The sequence below is a fragment of the Saccopteryx leptura genome, unplaced genomic scaffold (assembly GCF_036850995.1).
Source record: "Saccopteryx leptura isolate mSacLep1 unplaced genomic scaffold, mSacLep1_pri_phased_curated manual_scaffold_33, whole genome shotgun sequence".
NCBI classification, from domain to species: domain Eukaryota; kingdom Metazoa; phylum Chordata; class Mammalia; order Chiroptera; family Emballonuridae; genus Saccopteryx; species Saccopteryx leptura.
Window position 1 is genome coordinate 177,932 of NW_027095715.1, and position 16,668 is coordinate 194,599.

The 16,668-nt window shown below is 39.0% G+C and overlaps 1 protein-coding gene across 1 annotated transcript; it reads left to right on the top strand.

Moving 5' to 3' along the window:
* The first annotated feature begins 313 nt into the window (after positions 1-313).
* Positions 314-15,422, top strand: LOC136386983 (histone-lysine N-methyltransferase PRDM9-like). Its single transcript, XM_066358075.1, has 4 exons — positions 314-544; positions 908-975; positions 2,451-2,641; positions 15,211-15,422. The coding sequence occupies exons 1-4, from the start codon at positions 314-316 to the stop codon at positions 15,420-15,422; spliced, it is 702 nt and encodes a 233-aa protein (XP_066214172.1).
* The last annotated feature ends 1,246 nt before the right edge of the window (positions 15,423-16,668 follow it).

Here is a 16,668-nt window from a genome sequence, read left to right on the forward strand (position 1 = left end):
TATAGCCTATAAGAAAGAAAAGGCCAAGTGTACCAAGAGGCCAGCGAGCCCCAGGACGATGACTACCTCTGTAAGTGACCCTCACAAAGCATGTTATCTGTTCATACAATAATTTCATCTAGTCATTTGGTCATTAGAGGATTCTGTTCCCCTATGGATCTACACTACAGAATTGAGGCTCAATGATGTGAGTGCCTGCACTCTCTCTGAAGCTCTATATGTCCAGGAACATGCACTAAATCTTCCCTAATCCCTGTTGCTCTCACCCCCAAATTGTGAAAACTGTTAGAACTTCTTCATTGACAGTTGTGCCATGCACGGGCCTCCTACATTTGTAAAAGACATTGCAGTGGATAAGGGGCATCCGAATCATGCAGCGCTCACTCTGCCCCCTGGGTTGAGAATCAGACCATCGGGCATTCCTGAAGCTGGTCTTGGAGTGTGGAATGAGGCATCTGCTCTGCCAGTGGGTCTGCACTTTGGCCCTTATAAGGGCCAGATCACAGAAGATGAAGAGGCAGGCAACAACGGATACTCCTGGCTGGTGAGAAGTATTTACCTCTTTCTGTCTTGTGACTTCCCACATCCCTCCCATAGCTTGGTGGGACCTGTCTTTTTACATACTAGGACATGGATGGAGACAATATGTTTAGCTCTGGGTACTGACTGGACTTTGCAGACCATGGAGCTCCTGTTGAGGATCACAGGTTAAGTGGGAGCAATGTGGTACAGACAGAAAGGAATGCCTCCTCCCAGCCCTAAGTGGACAGGTCAACTCAGATGTAATGAGTAAAGAAAGTATCATGTGGTCACGAGTGGCAATGCATGCAAGCTGAAAGAGCATTGTTGACCGAGAAATTACCTCCACATCCAAAAAATTCCTTTATATTTTCTTCCTGAAATGCAGATCACCAAAGGGAGAAACTGCCATGAGTATGTGGATGGGAAGGATGAATTCTGGGCCAACTGGATGAGGTAAGGCCAAGAAGTTTTGGGGAGTCACGGAGAACACTCATCCCTCTCAGGCCCATACATCTTTTCTTCTCATCATGCCACCCTCAGTGCTCTTCCTCAATTCTCTGTTTCTCTTTTTTTTCCTCTTGTTCTTTCAAAGCAAGAGGTATTTAGATGAAAAAAAGACAGATAAAAATATAGCATATGTCCTCAAAATATAAATCTCTATGCTAGACAAAATTTAGGCACTGGAAAAAAATTTTGAGAGCCTGGACTAAAGTTTAATTGATCTAATGAACATTATTTAAGCAAGTTTTTACTGTATTTCAGTTTAGAGGAAGGCATTATTAAAACAGATTATATAACCCATCTTCCTTTGGTGGACAAATTGCAGAGTAAAACAATTGATTTTAAAAATGTTTAACTATAATTTTTATATTTTTTCAGAAGTGCACAGTGCCAGGATACCTAAACAAGGATAGCCTAGAGCTGTGAGGGCAGCAAATTATCCCAGCCTCACTTCTAACTAGAACTGAGTTCTGAAGCCTGCAGAGCAATGATCATTTGCCACTTTCCTAGGGGCTCTTTTATCAGAGGCTACAGAATGTGAATAAGCTATTATTGTTCTGAATGATTTTGCTAAGATAAAGAGACCTCCAAGTCCCGATATGTTGGCTCAGCTGTAGAGCATCAGCCCAATCATGGAAGTCCAGGGTTTGATTCCCAGCCAGGGCACACAGAAGTGCTCATCTGCTTCTCTACACTTTTTCCACTCCTTCATCATTATCTCTATCTTCCCCTCCCATAGCCAAGGCTATATTGGAGCAATGTTGGCCTGAGCACTGAGGATGGCTCCATGGCTTCTGCCTCAGTTGCTAGAATGGCTTCAGTTGCACTGGTGCAATGCTGAGATGGGCTGAGTATCGCCCCCTGTTGGGCATTTCAGGTGGATCCTGGTTGGACGCATGCAGGAGTTTGTCTGCCTACCCATTTCTCACTTCAGTGGGGCTAAGAGACCTCCAGTTTTTTGGGGGAACCTGGGTGAGGCATCAAATGTTACCTAAATAAAATGTGAGGAGAATGGATTAAGGCCTCTCAAAAAAAGATGAACTTGTGTTGAGTATTGAATGATGTGAACTAATCTAGACACAGAGTTCAACATCAAGTAGCAAGTTCTGTGATATAAACAGGACCTGAGTTAGTTTAGAGAAGCTAGAGATCACTGGGTTTTATGGCCAATCAGGGTGGAGGTTACATCTGGAATTGGCTTTGGAAAATGGTATTAGGCAGGATGAGCACTGTAAGCAGGACCTGGAGATAGGAAGTAGTATGACATTGTGACAGGCTCAGACATTGAACAGAAGTTTCTCTGGGAGCACTGTGAGAGTGGGTGACATCAGAGCCCAAGTGTCAGGTGCAGAGCTGGACATGGATCTGAGAAGTAGTAGAAACTCATCACCTGTGTGTTTCTTTTCTTTCACCTGCCTCAATCCCAGGTATGTGAACTGTGCCCGGGATGATGAAGAGCAGAACCTTATGGCCTTTCAGTATCACAGGCAGATTTTCTACCGAACCTGCCAGGTCATCAAGCCAGACTATGAGCTGCTAGTCTGGTATGGTGATGAGTATGGCCAGAAGCTGGGCATCAACTACAGAAGCAAGCAGAGAGAGTTCTCAGCAGCTAGAGGTGGGCACAATCATTCTTCAAAATGGAAAGAAAAAAAAGAACTCACCTTAGAACTGTTCATGGTACATTCTAAAGTCAGTAAGATTTCGAATCAGATGATTCAGAAATTAAGAATTCATTTCTTATGTCTTTGATTCTTAAGAGAAAATTTTATATTTTTTACTTTTTTTGATTTTTTTTCATCTTTATTTTTTAAAATTTAATTAATTGTGAGTTTTGGGTTTTTTTGTTTTTTGGGTTTTTTGTTTTGTTTTGTTTTTTTTCTATTTTTCTGAAGCTGGAAACAAGGAGAGTCAGTCAGACTCCCGCATGCGCCCGACCGGGATCCACCCTGCACGTCCACCAGGGGGCGATGCTCTGCCCCTCTGAGGCGTTGCTCTGTCATGACCAGAGCCACTCCAGTGTCCAAGGCAGAGGCCAAGGAGCCATCCCCAGGGCCCGGGCCATCTTTGCTCCAATAAAGCCTCGGCTGCGGGAGGGGAAGAGAGAGACAGAGAGGAAGTAGAGGAGGAGGGGTGGAAAAGCAGATGGGCGCCTCTCCTGTGTGCCCTGGCTGGGAATCCAACCCGGGACTTCTGCACCCCAGGCCGATGCTCTACCATTGAGCCAACCGGCCAGGGCCAATTGTGAGTTTTTTTAAGGATTATAAAAGTTATATTTATTCACGATGCTACATTTATTGCATTCCCTTAGAAAAATGGAGAACTGTTTATGAACCAATTTGCACATATAAAACTTTATACAAATTATGTGTATCACATAAAGGCCTCTGGTACAGCTAAAATCCTGACACTATAATTGGGGTAATCCTACTGCAAGGTGTCCAGTTTATCAAGTCTGTCCATAGAAAATTAAACACTGGAATTACAGTCAGCCATACAGCTTACATGTAGAAATTATTTAAAAATATAATAAAATAAAACTTTCAATTCTCTAAAACTCAAAAAAGGTAAACAGGAAGTGGATACATTTTGCTACTCATTTCAATTTAACATGACAAATTCACACTTCATTATGTCTGGGGAAAAAATGATCACTGTAGTGTTGACATTATCTTTATAAGCTGCGGCTGCTTTAGAAGGTATTTTGTCAAAATTTTTGCCAAACAATTAAAAAAAATAATATTCTTTTTATAAAATGGTACGACATCTTAAGGAACCAGAAGATACTAAATGTCTTTGGCTACACAACTAAAAAGCCATTTTGTGTTTACATAGATTCTAGGGTCACCCTGAATGCATCTCCCCTCCTCCCATTCCCCTCAACCTCTTCCTTGCCCTGTTCCTAAAGTGCCCTCCCCCTTCTGTTCAGGTTTATCCCATCCCATCACCCTCTTTCCCTCTGTACTTTTTTCCTCTGGTCCCTTTGATCTCTCCTCTGTCTCTATTCTGTTCCTCAGTTCACATTATTCCTTGGATTCCTCAAATGAGTGAGGTCATATGATATTTTTCTTTCTCTGCCTGGCTTATTTCACTCAACAAAATAGTTTCTATGTCCCTCCATATTGTTGCAAAAGATAATAATTCCTTCTTCTTCATAGCCCCATAGTATTCCATTGTGTATATGTACCACTGCTTTTTAATCCACTCATACACTGATGGACACTTGGGCTGTTTTCAGATCTTTGATATTGTGAACAATGCTGCCATAAACATGGGAGTGCATTTCTTTTTTTTCAGTTGGTGATATGGTGTCCTTGGAATATATTCCTATAAGTGGGATGGCTGGGTCAAAGGGTAGTTCTGTTTCTAATTTTTTGAGAAATCTCCATACTGTTTTCCACAGTGGCTGCACCAGTCTGCATTCCCACCAGCAGTGCAGGAGGGGTGCCTTTTTTTCCATATTTGTGCCAGCAACTATCATGTGTTGATTCATTAATGAGTGCCATTCTGACTGGTGTGAGGTGGTATCTCATTGTGGTTTTAATTTGCATTTCTCTAATGATTAGTGATGTTGAACATTTTTTTAATTTGTCTATTGGCCATCTGTATGTCCTCTTTGAAGAAGTGTCTGTTCATTTCTTGTGCCCATTTTTGATTGGATAATGTTTCTCTTCCTGGTGTTGAGTTTTACAAGTTCTTATAAATTTTGGTCATTAACCCTTATCAGATGTATTGTCAAATATGTTCTCCCATTGTGTGGTTTGTCTTTTTATTCTGTTCATATTGTCTTTAGTTGTGCAAAAGCTTTTTAGTTTGATATAGTCCCATTTGTTTATCCTGTCTTTTATTTCATTTGCCTGTGGAGATAAATCAGCAAAGATACTGCAATGATAGATGTCGGTGAGCTTTCTGCCTAAGATTTCTTGTAGGATACTTATGATTTCACGATTTACATTTAAGTCCTTTATCCATTTTGAGTTTATATTTGTGTATTGTGTAAGTTGGTGGTCTAGTTTCATTTTTTTTCACAGGTAGCTGTCCAGTTTTCCCAACACCATTTGTTAAAAAGACTGTCTTTACTCCACTTATGCTCTTACCTCCTTTTTCAAATATTAATTGGCCATAAAAATGTGGGTTTATTTTTGGGTTCTCTGTTCTCTTCCATTGGTCTATATGGCTGTTCTTTTGCCAGTACCAAGCTGTTTTGAATAGAATGGACTTGTAGTATAACTTGATATCAGGAAGTGTGATACCTCCCACTTTATACTTCTTTTTCAAGATTGCTGAAACTATTCGTGTTCTTTTTTGGTTCCATATAAATTTTTGGAATATGTGTTTTATATATTTGAAGTATGTTATTTATATTATAATTGGTATTGCATTGAATTTACAAATTGCTTAGGGTAATAGACATTTTAATTATGTTTATTCTTCCTAACCTTGAGCGCAGTATATGCTTCCACTTGTTTGTGTCTTTCTTGATTTCTTTTATCAATGTTTTATAATTTTCTGTGTACAAGTCTTTAACCTCTTTGGTTAAATTTACTCCTAGGTTTTTTAGTTTTTTGGTTACGATAGTGAAGGAGATTGTTTCCTTAATTTCTCTTTGTGACAATTTATTTTTCATGTATAAAAATACCTCTGGGCCCTGGCCAGTTGGCTCAGCGGTAGAGCGTCGGCCTGTCGTGTGGGGGACCCGGGTTCGATTCCCTGCCAGGGCACATAGGAGAAGCACCCATTTGCTTCTCCACCCCGCCCCCTCCTTCCTCTCTGTCTCTCTCTTCCCCTCCCGCAGCCAAGGCTCCATTGTAGCAAAGATGGCCTGGGCGTTGGGGATGGCTCCTTGGCCTCTGCCCCAGGCACTAGAGTGGCTCTGGTCGTGGCAGAGCGACACCCCGGAGGGGCAGAGCATCGCCCCCTGGTGGGCAGAGCATCGCCCCTGGTGGGAGTACCGGATGGATCCCAGTCTGGCGCATGTGGGAGTCTGTCTGACTGTCTCTCCCCGTTTCCAGCTTCAGAAAAATAAAAAAATAAAAAATAAAAAAACCTCTGATTTTTGTGTATTAATTTTATATCCTGCCACCTTGCTGAATTCATTTATTAGGTCCAGTCGTGTTTTGACTGAGACTATAAGGTTTTCTATATACAGTTTCATATCATCTGCAAATAATGATAGTGTTACTTCTTCTTTTCCAATTTTGATGCCTTTGATTTTTTCTTCTTGTCTGATTGCTGTAGCTAGGAATATCAGTACTATGTTGAATAAGAGTGGTGAAAGGGGGCACCCCTGCCTTGTTTCTGATTTTAGGGGAATTGCTTTTAATTTTTGTCCATTAATTACAATGTTTACTGTGGGTTTGTCACAGATGGCCTTTATCATGTTGAGGTATGTTTTCTGTATTCCCACTTTGCTAAGTGTTTTGATCATAAATGGGTGCTGAATTTTATCAAATTCTATTTCTGCATTGATTGAAATTATCATGTAGTTTTTTTCCTTCCTTTTTTTTTATGTGGTGAATCACATTAATTGATTTAAGAATGTTGTACAGTCCTTGCCTCCCCAGAATAAATCTCACTTGATCATGATGTATGATTTTTTTCAGTATTGCTGGATCTGGTTTGCTAATATTTTGTTGAGGATTTTAACATCTAAATTCATCAGGGTTATTGGCCTATAATTTTCTTTCTTTGTGTTGTCTTTGTCTAGTTTTGGAATCAGAATTATGCTCGCCTCATAAAAGAAACTTGGAAGTGTTTCTTCCTCCTGAATTTTTTGAAATAGCTTGAGAAGGATAGGAGTTAGTTCTTCTTTGAATATTTGATAGAATTTACTAGTGAAGCCATCGGGCCCAGGAGTGTTGTGTTTTGGGTGCTTTGTGATAAGTATTTTTATCTCTTTTGTTGTAATTGGTCTTTTTAGGTTTTCTGATTCTTCCAGATTGATTTTTGAAAAATTATGTATCAAGGAATTTGTCCATTTCACCTACATTGTTTAATATTTTGGCATACAGTTCTTCATAGTGTTTTCTTACATTACTTTGTATTTCTGTTGTGTCGGTTGTTATTTCTATGCTCTCATTTCTAATTTTATTTATTTGAGTTTTCTCTCTTCTTTTTTTGTTGAGTCTTGTTAATGGCTCATCGATCTTGTTTACCCTTTCAGAGAACCAGATCTTGGTTTCATTCATCCTCCATATTGTATCTTTAGCTTCTATGTCAATTATTTCTGCTCTGATCTTTATTATTTTCTTCCTTCTACTACCTCTGGGCCTTACTTGCTGTTCCTTTTTTAGTTTTCTAGGATGAAGGGTTAGGTTGTTTATTTGAGCTTTTACAAGCTTCTTAAGGAATGCCTGTACTGCTATGAACTTTCTTCTCAGCACTGCTTTTGCTGTGTCCCATACTTTTTTTTTTGTATTTTTCTGAAGCTGAAAATGGCGCGAGACAGTCAGACAGACTCCCGCATGCGCCCGACCAGGATCCACCCGGCATGCCCACCAGGGGGCGACACTCTGCCCACCAGGGGGCGACACTCTGCCCACCAGGGGGCGATGCTCTGCCCCTCCAGGGTGTCACTCTGTTGCGACCAGAGCCACTCCAGCGCCTGGGGAAGAGGCCAAGGAGCCATCCCCAGTGCCCGGGCCATCTTTGCTCCAATGGAGCCTCGGTTGTGGGAGGGGAAGAGAGAGACAGAGAGGAAGGAGAGGGGGAGGGGTGGAGAAGCAGATGGGTGCCTCTCCTGTGTGCCCTGGCTGGGAATCAAACCCGGGACTTCTGCACGCCAGGCTGACGCTCTACCACCGAGCCAACCGGCCAGGGCCTGTCCCATAAATTTTGAGTTGTTGTTTGCTCATTATCATTTGTTTCTAGGAATTTTTAAATTTCTTCTTTGATTTCATTGTTAACCTATTCATTATTTAATAACATGCTATTTAGTTTCCATGTGTTTGAGTATTTTTCAGTTTTTCTGTTGTGGTTGATTTCTAGTTTTATGCCATTGTGATCAGAGAAAATGCTTGATATTATTTTAATCTTTTTAAATTTGTTGAGACTGCTTTTGTTTATTAACATGTGGTCTATCTTAGCAAAAGTACCATGAACACTTGAAAAGAGTGTATATTCTGCTGCCATAGGGTGAATGGTTCTAAAAACATCTATTAAATCAAGTTGATCTAGTGTGTCCTTTAAGTCTGTGGTTTCTTTGTTAATTTTCTTTCTTGAGGATCTATCTAGTGATGTTATTGGAGTATTGAAATCTTCTAATATTATAGCATTGCTGTTGATCTCACCCTTTATATTCATCAAAGTCTGCTTGATATATTTAGGTGCTCCTATATTAGGTGTGTAGATATTTATGATGGTTATATCTTCCTGTTTGATTGCTCCTTTTATTATTATGTAGTGACTTTCTTCATCTCTTACTATAGTCTTTGTTTTAAAGTCCATTTTGTCTGATACTACTATTGCTACCCCAGTTTTTTTTTTTCATTTTCCTTTGCATGAAATATTTTTTTCCATCCTTTTACCTTCAGTCTATGTGCATCTTTTGTTTTAAGGTGTGTCTCTTTGTTGTTTTTTGTTTGTTTGTTTTTCTTGTATTTTTCTGTAGTTGGAAACTGGGACGCAGTCAGACAGACTCCTGCATGGGCCCGACCAGGATCCACACGGCATGCCCACCAGGGGGCTAAGGTGTGTCTCTTGTAGACAGCATATGTACAGTTCCTGTTTTCTTTTCTATGCAGCTATCCTACGTCTTTTGATTGGATCATCTAAACCAGTGATTCCCAACCTTTTTTATGCCATGCCCCACCTTAACCTTTCTAAAATTTTTATGTCCCCCCCTATGTAACATACATAATTTTTAACATTAAAAAATTGATTTGTTCACTTAATAAACATAAATGATAGGTTCTAGGAAGAAATTACTATGAAATTGTTAACAAAACACAGTAAGTAAAATTTCAAAACATATAATGAAAAACAGAAATTTAAATTCCAAATAATTTTAATACAGATTTCTCTATATTAATTTATTATTTTAATTTAGTGTGATCCTTGCACTTGATGCTTGCTGCACAGAGATTTTATATTAGGTTCCAATTTGGTTAGCTTTAGTCTCAAGTCTCCACATTGTGTTATATCCAGCCAATTTCTTTTTTTTTACCAGTAAATCATTTACAGCACTAAATCCACATTCAGCTAAAAATGAAGATGGAAATGGTAGCAATAGTTTTCTTGCACATTTGGTTGAATTTGGGTATTTGATTTCTGTTTCCTCATAAAGCCATGCCATCACTCCTTTGATATTAAATAAAGCTTTAACTGACTCATCATTTTGCAATTCTGCGAGTTCTTCTTGATACTGCATAGTTGATATATCAGACAAATCCACTAACATTGGCTGCATCATCCATGTTGGGAAATCAATTTGTTTTAAATCAGAAAATCTTTCTTTTAAATCAGCCAATAGAATATTCAAATGATTGACAATAACAAGTAAAGCGGTATCAGTTACTTCACATTTTTGGAGCCAATGAAACTGTTTAAAGTTTTTGTTGTTAATATGTTTCTGACATAACTCAATATTGGTAATAAAACCAAATATCTTTGCTTTTGCATCGACAAGAGTTTTATTTGTTCCTTGAAGTTGCTTATTTAATATATTTAGTTTTTCAAAGATATTGGCTAAATAACTCACAAATGCTTTACCATCTATTGTTAACAGATACTTCATTTCAGGTTTGTCGCTTAAAAAATCACTAAGAGTATCAAACAGTTCCATAAATCTTTTCAAACAGTTTCCTTTAGATAGCCATCTTACTTCAGTATGAAGTAAAAGTCTCACATGGTCTTCATTTTGTTCTTCACAAAATAGCTTGAAAAGACGCTCACATTTGGCACTAGCTTTAATAGCATTAACACACTTTATTACTGTATGTAATACTTCATTCAGAACAGGCGAGATGTTTTTAGCTACCAAGTTTTCCCTATGAATAACACAATGCACAAGAATCATTTCTGGATTCGCATCTTTCATCAATTTTAAGCAGCCATTTTTCTTGCCCATCATATTGGGAGCACCATCTGCAGCACAAGATGTTATATTTTTCATTGGTATATCATTGATATCTAAGTAGTTTTTTAGCTTATTATATATATCTTTGGAGGTAGTGGTGCTTTCTAATCTTTTACAGAACAAAATTTCTTCAGCAAAATGTCCTTTATCAATATATCTTACATAAGTTACCAATACTGCCTCACTGTCTCTCAAAGTTGATTCATCCATTTGCAAGGAGAATTTTCTTGTTTTCAGCTTTTCAATAAGTTGTTTTTCAATATCCTCACTCATTTTGTCTATTCTTCTGCTAACAGTATTGTCACTGAGTGGCATAGCTTTCACATCTTTGTCATCTTTTTCAAGAACCGTTTTAAGAAATGCTGATATTGAAGGTTTTATTAAATTCTCTCCTATAGTGTGATTTTTTCCAGTTTTAGCGATGAATAAAGAAATTTGATAACTAGCCTCAAGAACACAATTATTAGTTGAAGTATGAGCAATAAATAGAGACTTTAATGTTGTTCTTTTTTCAAAATTTTTCTTTAAAGTTTTAAAGTAACTCAAATCTGAATTAATATGAGCACTATGTTTTGCCTTCAAATGCGCCTCAAGACAACCTCGTTTCATTGATTCGTTGGTCAAGCATTGCTGGCATAAAAGACAAAAAGGAATCTGCTCATCGTGAACAGTGGGTATGAACCCAAATTTTAAATATTCCTCCGAATATTGACGAGTTTTTTTCTTGCTTGCACTACTCATTTTACTATGGCCTAAAAGAAATAAAAATAAGATCAATTATAAACCAATATTAAAATATGTGTTAAAATATATTCAATGTGACATAGAGTAAATGTGTACTAAAAATTCATATTTATTTAAATGCATATAACACATTTACTACACTACCACCGCAAATCAAAAGGTATCTATATTTTTTCCACTTGACAAAATTTTCTGGAAAGTTATGCGTCTAAAATTAAAATTGTCGTGCATGCACTATTATAGCCCCAATAATATTTATAAAATATTAGTGCTTTCTAGCCCCAATGCAAGAAGTACTTAATAAAGAGTTTAATATTGATAAAAATAAAATCAAATACTTACCAATTATATCTATACAATATATATATATGTATATTTATTAAATCAACGAGCTTTTACAACAGTTTTGACTGACACTTATTTCAAATTAACACCAACTGAATGATGTGAAACACTACAGAAGTTGCAATGGGCCAATTAGGTGAGAATAACTGCATTGTTTAGCGTGTTTTTAAAACGTCTGGGGTTCCCCGCGGCAGACGGCACGCTCCGCGGTGAACCCAGGACGAAGTTTACTTGACGACGCCAATCACCCAGTTGATATTTTGGTCTCGTCAAACGAAATTATACTTAATAATTATTTACCGCAATTATTTAAGAATTGCATTTTTTGTTAAATTTGGCACCGATATCTAGCATTGCATTTAAATGGCCCGGGGCAAAATAGTTAAGGTCGTGTCAAGTCCATTTTCAAATTGCCCCCCTTAAGTATCGAATTGCCCCCCTGTGGGGCATGAGCCCCACGTTGGGAAACACCGATCTAAACCATTTACATTTAAGGTTATTATTGATATGTAGTTGTTTATTGCCATTTTATTCTTTAAATCTTTATTTCTTCTTTGCTATATTCTTTTCCCAATGTAATCTGTTTACAACAAACCCCTTAACATTTCCTGCAGTATTGGTTTGTTTGTAATGAATTCCTAATTAAAAAAAAAAATTCTCTGTTGCCTTTTTTTTGTCTTTATTTTTTTCTATTTTTTTAATCTTTTATTTTTATTGAATTCAGAGAGAGGAAGGGGGGTAAGGGGGAGACAGAAGCATCAATCTGTTTCTGTATGTGCCCCAGCCAAGGACCGAATAAGCCACCTCTGCTTTGCAAGACAATGTTCCAGCCAAGTGAGCCATCCAGCCAGGGCCTAATTTATTTTTTTCTTTTTTGTTTTTGTTTTTTTGTCTGGGAAGCTTTTTATTTCTCCTTCAATTTTAAATGAAATCCTTGCTGGATAAAGTAGTCTTGGTTGTAGGCTCTTCTTCTGCATTACTTTGAATATTTCTTGCCATGCCCTTTTGGTCTCAAATGTTTCTGTTGGGAATTCAGATGTCATTGTTTTGGGGGCTCCTTTGTAGGTGGTAGCCTTCTTTTCTCTAGCAGCTTTTAATATTTTCTTTTTATCGCTTATCTTTGGCATTTTAATTATGATGTGTCTTGGTGTAGGTCTTTTTGGGTTTCTCTTTAATGCAGTTCTCTGTGCTTCTTGAACTTGTGAAATTCTTGCTTGCATCAATTTAGGGAGGTTTTCAGCTATGACTTGATTGAATAAAGTTTCTATCCCTCATTCTTTCTCTTCTTTTTTAGGAACCCCTCTGATGCAAATGTTATTTCTCTTCATGTTATCACAGAGCTCTCTTAGAGTTACCTCAGACTTTTTGAGTCTCTTTTTTTTCTGCTCTGTTTCTGTGCCTTCATTTATCATGTTTTCTAACTTACTGATTCAATCCTCAGCTTCATCCATCCTGCTTTTACTTCCTTCTATTGTGGTCTTCCTTTCTGATATTGTATTTGTCACCTACAACTGATTCTTTTTTAATATTTCAATGTTTTATTTTTATACTTGCTATCCTTTTATTTAGGTGACCATCCATTGTTGTTCTAAGATCCCTAAACATCCTAACAATCATTATTCTAAATTCTGTATCTGGCAATTTGGTTATTTCCATATCACTCAGTTCTTTTTCTGGAGATTTCTTTTGTGGTTTCATTTGGATTGCACTTTTCTGTCTTCTCATTATGTCTCTGTGTTTGAGTGTGTTGTTTGTAGAGCTGGTTGAGTCTAGGTTTAGTGTTGTCTGCCTCCAATTTTTATTTGTGTTATTTCTAGGATTTCTTGGGTTGGTATTAGCTGTTGTTTGTATCCACTGTCAGGTTTGGCTTTTCTAGTTGAGCCAATTTGAAGTCTTGATTTGTTTGTTTTCTTCTGAGTTATCTCAGTGGTAGTCCTGTTTACTGATCTCAGCAAGGGGCTTATTTGAAACAGTTCTTGTTGTCCAGATTTGGTTTTTCACACTGATTGTTCATAACATAAATTAATTTGTAATCCAGTTTGGTGATGTGAGCTGGGAGTCTTTGCATCTGCCTACTCTGCTGCCATCTTCAGTTCTCTCTAGGACAAATATTTCTTGACAAGCCAACAATTTTCTAAGCCATTTTTATACTGTTTGTTCACTGCTCCTGCCATTCCCCAGGCACCAGGTGAAATAAGAAACTGGCATTCATCAATAAGCAAGGAATATGATAGCCTTTTAACACAGCAGTAACCATAACTTTTTATGAAGATGGAAAAAATTTAAGAAATTTAATTTTTTTAAGTGAAAGGAAGGAAGATAGATTCCTTAATGTGCCCCAACCAGGATCCTCCCAGCAACCTCAGTCTGAGATCCATGCTCAGACTAGCCAAGTTATTTTCAGAGCCTGGGGTCAACACTTGAACCAACTGAACTATCGAGCTGATGATCAAACCAATTAAGCCACTGACTGTGGGAGGGTAAGAGAGAGAGAAAAGAGATGGAGGGGAAGAGAAGCAGATAGTCACTTTTTTTTTCTGAAGCCAGAAACAGGGAGCAGGGAGGCAGTCAGAGAGACTAGCCCATGTTCCCGACTGGGATCCACCCGGCATGCCCACAAGGGGGTTATGCTCTGCCCATCTGGGGCATTGCTCTGTTGTGACCAGAGCCAGTCCAGCACCTGAGGCAGTGGCCACAGAACCATCCTCAGCACCCAGGAAAACTTTGCTCCAATGTAGCCTTGGCTGTGGGAGGGGAAGAAAAGACATAGAGAAAGGAGAGCAGGAGGGGTGGAGAAGCAGATGGGCACCTCTTCTGTGTGCACTGGCCAGAAATGGAACCCGGGACTCCTGCACGCCAGGCTGATGCTCTACCACTGAGCCTACCGGCCAGGGCCAATAGTCGCTTTTAATGTGTGCACTGACTGGAGCTCGAACCTGAGACGTCCACATTCCGGCCAATACTCTATCCACTGGGAAAACAAGCATTGGCCGGTTTTCTGAGGGCCACCTCTGTATAGCATGTAGGGTAAGTGCAGAGGTTCAATAGATGCCCAGATGCCTGGAATACAGTGCTGTGATTCTAGCTAAGATGCTGGAAACTTTCCTGAGTGAGGTGGGATGATGATGCTGTTCTTCTCTATAGGGTGGCTTATTCTTTAAGATTTGCTTTGTTAATTTTTGGAGAATACAGTTCAGTGGGAATTCTCTCAGAAATTACTTTATCTCCAAAAGAGAGAGGATTATGGATTAGCTGGAGAGGGATAGAAGTCAGGCATGCAAGAAGTATGATTGTGGGTCCTGGCTAGTTATCTCAGTTGGTTAGAGCTGCTACCTTTAATACCAAGGTTGAGCCTGGGGCAGGGCACATTTGAAAAATGACCAATGACTGCATGTCTAAATAGAACAATGAATAAATGCCTCTCTCGCTTTTTTCTTTTTTTTTCTCCTTATCTTCTTCCTCTTCTTCTTCTTCCTCCTCCTTCTTTTCTGCTCAAAAATGAATCAATTTGTAAAAAGTATGGTTGGGGAAATATTTTGAAAAGGACTTTCTATTGTATATGAAATGGGCTGACACTGAATAAAACCAAGTATGAATATTTGATGTGAAGCTTGAGGAAGAACATATTGTTAGTTTATCATCTGTCAAAAACTATGACAGAAGCAATTCCTAGTTGGAGTCAGTGGTCTTTATAAAGAACTGTGTTAAAAGCTACATGTACATAGGAAATGTCAGCATTGTTCCACCATACAAGGGGTGAAAGGGCCTCTGATGCTACTTGACAGTCCCTCATCTGGCAATGCGTAGAATAAACCCTTGGCATGGGCTTTCTGTATTTCTAAAGAAGATATAGTACATAAAAATCAAAAGAGAGAAGAGACTGTAAAAAAAAACTTTGTGGGGGAGAGAGAAAATATATTGTCAATCCCATAAGAATAACTCATGGGACAGGTCTTAACAAAACATATGACCCAGGCAGCCTTGTCAACATCTATCCTGACCAAAATTTTCTCTTTCAGCAGAACCACAGCCAGAGATACACCCATGTTCTTTCTTCTCTCTGGCCTTCTCCAGTCAGAAATTTCTCAGTCAATATGTGGGATGCAATCACCCCTCTGATATTCTCCCTGGAACATCTACAAGAAAACACCTCCAATCAAAGGATCCCTACCCAGAGGATGAAAATCAGCAGCAGCATTATACTGATACACACAACAGGAATGACAAAGCTTAAGGTCAAAAGGTCAAAGAAAAGTCCAAACATTTGATTAAAAGAAACAGGCCAAGGAGGATTTCAAGGGCTTTTTTCAAGCCTCCAAAAAGACACATGGGAAGCTCTACTGAGCAAGAGAGAATGATACAGAAAGCACCAAGCAGAGGCCAGAAAGTGAATTTAGTGGACACAGAAAAACTGTCTATGAGATTAGTAATGTCAACAAATGAAGCTATCAAGTATGGAGAGTGTCTGCAAGGCTTTGATGATGGGTCACATCTCCTCAAAAACCAGAGAATACACTCAGGGGAGAAGAACTATGTTTGCAGGGTGTGTGAGCGAGGCTTTACAAAAAAGTCAGACCTCCTCAGACACCAGAAGACACACTCAGGGAAGAAGCCCAATGTTTGCAAGGAGTGTGAACAAGTCTTTTCACTAAAGTCACATCTTATCACACAGCAGAGAACACACTCATGGGGAGAAACCCTATGTTTGCAAGGAGTGTGAGCGAGGATTTTCACAGAAGTCAACCCTCTTCAGACACCAGAGGACACACTCAGAGCAGAATCCTTATGTTTGCAGGGAGTGTGAAAGAGGCTTTATGCAAAAGTCATATCTCTTAAAACACCAAAGAACACACTCAGGGGAGAAACCCTATGTCTGCAGGGAGTGTTTGCAAGGCTTTACACAAAAGTCACATCTTTCTACACACCAAAGAACACACTCAGGGGAAAAGCCCTATGTTTTCAGGGAATGTGAACGAGGCTTTCCCGGAAATCAAATCTCCTCTCACACCAGAGAATGCACTCAGGAGAGAAGCTGTATGTTTGCTGGGAGTGTGAGTGAGGCTTTTCACTGAAATCAACTCTCCTCTCACACCAGAGAATACACTCAGGAGAGAAGCCATATGTTTGCATGGTGTGCAAACAAAGGCTTTACAAAAAAGTCAGACCTCCTCAGACACCAGAGGACACACACAGGGGAGAAACCCTATGTCTGCAGGGAGTGTTTGCGAGGCTTTACACAAAAGTCACATCTTTCTACACACCAAAGAACACACTCAGGGGAAAAGCCCTATGTTTGCAGAGAGTGTAATCGAGGCTTTTCAAGGAAGACACATCTCCTCACACATCAGAAAACACACTCAGGGGAGAAGCCCTATGTTTGCAGGGAATGTAATCGAGGCTTTTCAAGGAAGGACAATCTCCTAACACACCAGAGGACACACTCAGGGGAGAAGCCCTATGTTTGCAGAAAGTGCGAACGA